The sequence below is a fragment of the Stegostoma tigrinum genome, chromosome 35, assembly GCF_030684315.1.
Source record: "Stegostoma tigrinum isolate sSteTig4 chromosome 35, sSteTig4.hap1, whole genome shotgun sequence".
NCBI lineage: Eukaryota > Metazoa > Chordata > Chondrichthyes > Orectolobiformes > Stegostomatidae > Stegostoma > Stegostoma tigrinum.
The window spans coordinates 25222845-25230535 of NC_081388.1; the positions used below are offsets into that span (position 1 = coordinate 25222845).

General features: G+C 51.0%; 1 protein-coding gene across 4 annotated transcripts in view; it reads right to left on the reverse strand.

Annotated features, from left to right (window-relative positions):
• Window positions 1-7431, reverse strand: part of odad3 (outer dynein arm docking complex subunit 3) — a 55549-nt gene extending 48118 nt beyond the window's left edge. Inside the window, exons 1-2 of one of the 4 annotated variants that reach the window (XM_048521951.2) lie at window positions 7012-7431; window positions 5064-5185 (exon numbers count right to left, since the gene is read on the reverse strand). In XM_048521951.2, coding sequence (XP_048377908.1) covers window positions 5064-5185; window positions 7012-7081 — 192 coding nt within the window. In that variant the 5' untranslated portion in view covers window positions 7082-7431. The remainder of the gene's footprint in view (window positions 1-5063; window positions 5186-7011) is intronic. The other 3 variants (XM_048521952.2, XM_059639911.1, XM_059639910.1) reach the window with 3 other exon arrangements.
• Between the last annotated feature and the right edge of the window lie 260 nt (window positions 7432-7691).

The following is a 7691-nucleotide window of genomic DNA, read 5'->3' on the forward strand; positions in this document are numbered from 1 at the left end:
AGAGAGAGAGAGTGTGTGCGTGGGAGAGGGAGAGAGAGAGAGAGTGTGTGCGTGTGTGAGGGGGAGAGAGAGAGAGAGAGAGTGTGTGCGTGTGTGAGGGAGAGGGAGAGAGAGTGTGTGCGTGTGTGAGGGAGAGGGAGAGAGAGAGAGTGTGTGCGTGTGTGAGAGGGAGAGAGAGAGAGTGTGTGCGTGTGTGAGGGAGAGGGGGAGAGAGAGAGAGTGTGTGCGTGTGTGAGGGAGAGGGGGAGAGAGAGAGAGTGTGTGCGTGTGTGAGGGAGAGGGGGAGAGAGAGAGTGTGTGCGTGTGTGAGGGAGAGGGAGAGAGAGAGAGTGTGTGCGTGTGTGAGGGAGAGAGAGAGAGTGTGTGCGTGTGTGAGGGAGAGAGAGAGAGTGTGTGCGTGGGAGAGGGAGAGAGAGAGAGAGTGTGTGCGTGTGTGAGGGAGAGAGAGAGAGTGTGTGCGTGTGTGAGGGAGAGAGAGAGAGTGTGTGCGTGGGAGAGGGAGAGAGAGAGAGTGTGTGCGTGTGTGAGGGAGAGGGAGAGAGAGAGAGTGTGTGCGTGTGTGAGGGAGAGGGAGAGAGAGAGAGTGTGTGCGTGTGTGAGGGAGAGGGAGAGAGAGAGAGTGTGTGCGTGGGAGAGGGAGAGAGAGAGAGAGAGTGTGTGCGTGTGTGAGGGAGAGAGAGAGTGTGTGTGCGTGTGTGAGGGAGAGAGAGAGAGAGAGAGTGTGTGCGTGTGTGAGGGAGAGAGAGAGTGTGTGTGCGTGTGTGAGGGAGAGAGAGAGAGAGAGAGTGTGTGCGTGTGTGAGGGAGAGGGAGAGAGAGAGTGTGTGTGTGAGGGAGAGGGAGAGAGAGAGTGTGTGTGCGTGTGTGAGGGAGAGAGAGACAGAGAGTGTGTGTGCGTGTGTGTGAGGGAGAGAGAGACAGAGAGAGTGCGTGTGTGTGAGGGAGAGAGAGACAGAGAGAGTGTGTGCGTGTGTGAGGGAGAGGGAGAGAGAGAGAGAGTGTGTGCGTGGGAGAGGGAGAGAGAGAGAGTGAGAGAGTGTGTGCGTGGGAGAGGGAGAGAGAGAGAGTGTGTGCGTGTGTGAGGGAGAGGGGGAGAGAGAGAGAGTGTGTGCGTGTGTGAGGGGGAGAGAGAGAGAGTGTGTGCGTGTGTGAGGGAGAGAGAGAGAGAGAGTGTGTGCGTGTGTGAGGGAGAGGGAGAGAGAGAGAGTGTGTGCGTGTGTGAGGGAGAGGGGGAGAGAGAGAGAGAGTGTGTGCGTGGGAGAGGGAGAGAGAGAGAGTGTGTGCGTGTGTGAGGGAGAGAGAGAGAGTGTGTGCGTGTGTGAGGGAGAGAGAGTGTGTGTGCGTGGGAGAGGGAGAGAGAGAGAGTGTGTGCGTGGGAGAGGGAGAGAGAGAGAGTGTGTGCGTGTGTGAGGGAGAGGGAGAGAGAGAGAGTGTGTGCGTGGGAGAGGGAGAGAGAGAGAGAGAGTGTGTGCGTGTGTGAGGGAGAGAGAGAGTGTGTGTGCGTGTGTGAGGGAGAGAGAGAGAGAGAGAGAGTGTGTGCGTGTGTGAGGGAGAGGGAGAGAGAGAGTGTGTGTGTGAGGGAGAGGGAGAGAGAGAGTGTGTGTGCGTGTGTGAGGGAGAGAGAGACAGAGAGTGTGTGTGCGTGTGTGTGAGGGAGAGAGAGACAGAGAGAGTGCGTGTGTGTGAGGGAGAGAGAGACAGAGAGAGTGTGTGCGTGTGTGAGGGAGAGGGGGAGAGAGAGAGAGTGTGTGCGTGTGTGAGGGGGAGAGAGAGAGAGTGTGTGCGTGTGTGAGGGAGAGAGAGAGAGAGAGTGTGTGCGTGTGTGAGGGAGAGGGAGAGAGAGAGTGTGTGCGTGTGTGAGGGAGAGGGGGAGAGAGAGAGAGAGTGTGTGCGTGGGAGAGGGAGAGAGAGAGAGTGTGTGCGTGTGTGAGGGAGAGAGAGAGAGAGAGAGTGTGTGCGTGGGAGAGGGAGAGAGAGAGAGTGTGTGCGTGTGTGAGGGAGAGGGAGAGAGAGAGAGTGTGTGCGTGGGAGAGGGAGAGAGAGAGAGAGTGTGTGCGTGTGTGAGGGGGAGAGAGAGAGAGAGAGAGTGTGTGCGTGTGTGAGGGAGGGAGAGAGAGAGTGTGTGTGCGTGTGTGAGGGAGAGAGAGAGAGAGAGAGTGTGTGCGTGTGTGAGGGAGAGGGAGAGAGAGAGTGTGTGTGTGAGGGAGAGGGAGAGAGAGAGTGTGTGTGCGTGTGTGAGGGAGAGAGAGACAGAGAGTGTGTGTGCGTGTGTGTGAGGGAGAGAGAGACAGAGAGAGTGCGTGTGTGTGAGGGAGAGAGAGACAGAGAGAGTGTGTGCGTGTGTGAGGGAGAGGGAGAGAGAGAGAGAGAGTGTGTGCGTGGGAGAGGGAGAGAGAGAGAGTGTGTGCGTGGGAGAGGGAGAGAGAGAGAGTGTGTGCGTGTGTGAGGGAGAGGGGGAGAGAGAGAGAGTGTGTGCGTGTGTGAGGGGGAGAGAGAGAGAGAGTGTGTGCGTGTGTGAGGGAGAGGGAGAGAGAGAGAGTGTGTGCGTGTGTGAGGGAGAGGGAGAGAGAGAGAGAGTGTGTGCGTGGGAGAGGGAGAGAGAGAGAGTGTGTGCGTGTGTGAGGGAGAGAGAGAGAGTGTGTGCGTGTGTGAGGGAGAGGGAGAGAGAGAGAGTGTGTGCGTGTGTGAGGGAGAGGGAGAGAGAGAGAGTGTGTGCGTGTGTGAGGGAGAGGGAGAGAGAGAGAGTGTGTGCGTGTGTGAGGGAGAGGGAGAGAGAGAGAGTGTGTGCGTGGGAGAGGGAGAGAGAGAGAGTGTGTGCGTGTGTGAGGGGGAGAGAGAGAGAGAGAGAGTGTGTGCGTGTGTGAGGGAGAGGGAGAGAGAGAGAGAGTGTGTGCGTGTGTGAGGGAGAGGGAGAGAGAGAGAGTGTGTGCGTGTGTGAGGGAGAGGGAGAGAGAGAGAGTGTGTGCGTGTGTGAGGGAGAGGGGGAGAGAGAGAGAGTGTGTGCGTGTGTGAGGGAGAGGGGTAGAGAGAGAGAGTGTGTGCGTGTGTGAGGGAGAGGGGGAGAGAGAGAGAGTGTGTGCGTGTGTGAGGGAGAGAGAGAGAGAGTGTGTGCGTGTGTGAGGGAGAGGGAGAGAGAGAGAGTGTGTGCGTGTGTGAGGGAGAGGGAGAGAGAGAGAGTGTGTGCGTGTGTGAGGGAGAGAGAGAGAGTGTGTGCGTGTGTGAGGGAGAGAGAGAGAGTGTGTGCGTGTGTGAGGGAGAGAGAGAGAGTGTGTGCGTGGGAGAGGGAGAGAGAGAGAGAGTGTGTGCGTGTGTGAGGGAGAGAGAGAGAGTGTGTGCGTGTGTGAGGGAGAGAGAGAGAGTGTGTGCGTGTGTGAGGGAGAGAGAGTGTGTGTGCGTGGGAGAGGGAGAGAGAGAGAGTGTGTGCGTGTGTGAGGGAGAGGGAGAGAGAGAGAGTGTGTGCGTGTGTGAGGGAGAGGGAGAGAGAGAGAGTGTGTGCGTGGGAGAGGGAGAGAGAGAGAGAGAGTGTGTGCGTGTGTGAGGGAGAGAGAGAGAGTGTGTGCGTGGGAGAGGGAGAGAGAGAGAGTGTGTGCGTGGGAGAGGGAGAGAGAGAGAGTGTGTGCGTGGGAGAGGGAGAGAGAGAGAGTGTGTGCGTGTGTGAGGGAGAGAGAGAGAGTGTGTGCGTGTGTGAGGGAGAGAGAGAGAGTGTGTGCGTGGGAGAGGGAGAGAGAGAGAGAGAGAGAGTGTGTGCGTGGGAGAGAGAGAGAGTGTGTGCGTGTGTGAGGGAGAGGGAGAGAGAGAGAGAGTGTGTGCGTGTGTGAGGGAGAGGGAGAGAGAGAGTGTGTGTGCGTGTGTGAGGGAGAGGGAGACAGAGAGTGTGTGTGCGTGTGTGAGGGAGAGAGAGACAGAGAGTGTGTGTGCGTGTGTGTGAGGGAGAGAGAGACAGAGAGTATGTGTGCGTGTGTGTGAGGGAGAGAGAGACAGAGAGTGTGTGTGCGTGTGTGTGAGGGAGAGAGAGACAGAGAGAGTGCGTGTGTGTGAGGGAGAGAGAGACAGAGAGAGTGTGTGTGTGTGTGAGGGATGGAGAGAGAGAGAGAGTGTGTTTGTGTGTGAGGGAGAGAGAGAGAGTGTGTGTGTGTGTGTGTGTGTGTGAGGGAGATTAACAATCCATTAAACCTACAAGGTTTATTTTCATATGTTTCAATTGCCTCACTAATTTCACAAACTGCTCCAGCAGTGTGGTGGCTCAGTGGTTAGCACTGCTGCCTCACAGTGTGTTCAATTCTACCCTCAGGCAACTGTCAGTGTGGAGTTTGCATGTTCTCCCTGTGTGTGTGTGGGTTTCTGCCAGGTGTTCTTGTCTCCTCCCACAGTCCAAAGATGCACAGGTTAGCGGGATGGGCCATGCTCAATCGCACATAATGTTCATGGATGTATAGATTAAGTGCCTTACCCAGGGGGAAATGTAGGATTATACAGAGACGGGTCTAGGTGGGATGCTCTTCAGAGGGTCAGCGTGGACTTGTTGGCAGAATGGCCTGTTTTCAGGTATTCTGTGATTCTGTGAAATGCCCACAAATTTCCTTTGGCATCTGCTTTTCTACATCCTTCAGCAACTTTACACTGACTCATTGGACCCTCATCTGATTCATTTCCTTAATACGCAACTTTTCAACCAAGTCATTCATCAATCTTTCCAATTTATTCTTCAAAAGCTCAGCGTATGTTATTTATAATATTCTCAGTTACTCCCCTGGTTTCTTTGTGAAACACTTTTGCACATTTTCAATTTAAACGGTGCTGTAAAAATGCAGCTTTATTATTTCTCCAATATTGTGATGAAGGCAATTAAAAGCACACATTCAACTTCTACAGAAATTTGTTACAATAGAGGTGAATGACTGAGCTTGTGAGCAAGTCAGTAAAATCAAAATTCAAGGCCAACAAGTCGACATAGTCCGACTAGACCATAGGGCCTCTTCTCGAAGAGAGTCGACAAGTGCTGGTTGAACCTGAGAGTCACCACACATCAGGCAAAGGGAGACGTTGAGAAGGATTTGATCTTACCAGCAATGCCCCTGCAAGTACTCTGTGCAGGCGTTTATTTTCTTCTCTGACATATTGAATGGTGTCCTTGTTCTTCTTGATTTTGCACTGTGAACTTTCATAGTAAGCCTTACGGTCACCCTCTGAAATAAACCAGTCAATAAGATGAGCATGTTCTGCTTCTGTGGATAATCTTATCCTGGTCAGGGAACCAGTAAAATAGAGTAAAGTAACTGTGGTCTGACCAACAATAGGGCTGCTCTCTCTTTGGCGAGACTATGGGTGGTGGTTTAACCCGAAGGTGACCACTTCAGGCAAACACAGAAAACCTAAGTGTTGCTCCACCCTCTGCTCTGGATCCTCTGGATCCAAAGATCACAATCAGTGAAGACAGACTGCACGTCCTCCATTATAGCCCTCAACACTGGAGACCCCCAAGGATGCATCCTCAGCCTCCTACTGTACTCCCTGTACACTCATAACTTTGTTGCCAACTTCCAAACAAACACCATCTACAAGTTTGCTGATGACACCACCGCGGTAGGGTGGGCTTCAAACATTGAGTCAGAATACGGAAAGGAGATAGATGGCTTGATGACGCGGTGCAGTGATAGCAACCTCTCTGTCAATGTCAGCCAAACTATAGAACCAATCTTTGATTCATAAAGAAAGGAGGAGAACACGCCCCCATCTACATCAACAGAACTGAGGTTGAGAAAGTTGAGAGCTTCCTTGGAGTGACAATAACCAACAACCTGTCCTGGACTTTCCATGTGGAAGCAACGGTCAAGGCACAACAATGGCCCTTTTTCCTTAAGTGGCTCAGGAAATTTGGCATGTCCATAAGTACCCTCACCAACTTTTACAGTTGCACCAAAGAAAAGCATATTCCCTGGGTGCATAATGGCCTGGTATGGCAACTGGTCTGTCCAGGACCATAAGAAAGAACAGAAAGTGATGTACACAGCCCAGACCATTACAGAAGCGAACCTCCCATCCATGGACTCCACTTACATGTTTCATTGCTGCATAAAGGCTGCCATCATCATCAAAGACCCATCGTACCCCAGTGGTGCTCCCCTACAACCTCTTCCATCAGGCAGAGGATACAAAAGCTTGAACACACACACACACACACGTGATGAATGGACTGTAATTTCAAATAATGCTGACCTTGCCTTGTGCATGTTCTCTGCAGTGTAATCTGCATGGCTTACGATATCCAAATCTTTTCTTCATCCTATGATCTGTACATCCTTGCTTACTATGATCTGCCTGTACTGCCTGCAAACAAAGCTTTTCACTGTACTTAGGTACGTGTGACAATAAATCACATCAAATCACATCCAATTAAATCAAAATGGAGAAAAAAAAGCAAATCAGGGTCACTGGACCCAAAATGTTAGATGTGATTTCTCTTCACAGATGCTGTCAGACCTTTTCCAGTAACTTCTGTTTTTGAAGCAAATCAGCAAATTGTAAAGAACTTTGGCTTATTTTTCCATGGTAAAATCCTGAAACTTTCATGGAAAATTTATGAAGAATTTTAGGTCCCTGTTTAATTGCAACTCATTGATGCATTAGGTCATCCTTGGCAATTATCACGAAAGGGTATTCTCTTCTAATCTCTAACTGATAGGATGAATACTGCTCAGACTAAATGCAGCATCTTCTCTGCACTGATTTCTGCCTCTTCAGTTTCCTTCATCTCACGTCCATGAATTTTTTTCTCACAGTTTCTATTTCCTTCCTTTCTTTCTTCCTCTTTCCAATTCTCCATTTACCTTGCTATCTTGCTTTTAATTCTCGCAAATCAAAGGAATCAAGTGAAGAATTTCTTACACATCCCAGGTTAAAATATCTGAACTGTTTGAGTTTCCAGAAATATTATTGTTAGAGACACGAGGTGTCAGACTGGTGTGCTCATTCTCTTCTATTGTGTTTCTTTGATATGTCCAATCAAACTTACCTAATAATTGGATTTTTTTCTGCAAATCCCAGATCTGTTCCTGGACAGGGACCCGCGAAGGTCCGAACATCGTCGACCCTGGGCCGTCTTTCCCGTTGTAGCTGCCCCTTATTTTCGTGTCCCAGTCCCTGCTGAGCTGCCAGTCTTTGCAAACGAATGTTTAGGTTCTTATTTCTCTCTTTGGCTCCACATGCTATTTTTCTGCCACTGAATTGAAATTCCTTTCCAAATTCACTTTTATTCCCTTTTTTTTGCTACCTTCGCCAATATGGATCGATTCACCTCTCTATCTTCTCTCTCTCTCCCCTTCCTTTTCTAACTCGTTTCGTTTGCTTGATCTAATCTCCCGAGCAACAGGCAATAAAGCAGTTGCTGAGAAACCCTGATTTCCGTTTCCTGTTCGTCCTGCTGTGGTAACTAACCAGGTTGACGTCTCTTCACACACTGACGAACTGGGAACCTATGAGTTGACACTGCCCTGGCCCATACCATCTTCCCGTCACCTCAATGCTGTACTGTACTTCCGTCAGCGCGGCGATCCAATCAGTAACCCCACCTCTCTGTTTGCTAACTGACTGCAGAGGCACAAATTACTACTTTTACCAGAGATAATAGGAACTGCAGATGCTGGAGAATCCGAGATAGTAGAATGTGAGGCTGGGTGAACACAGCGGGTCAAG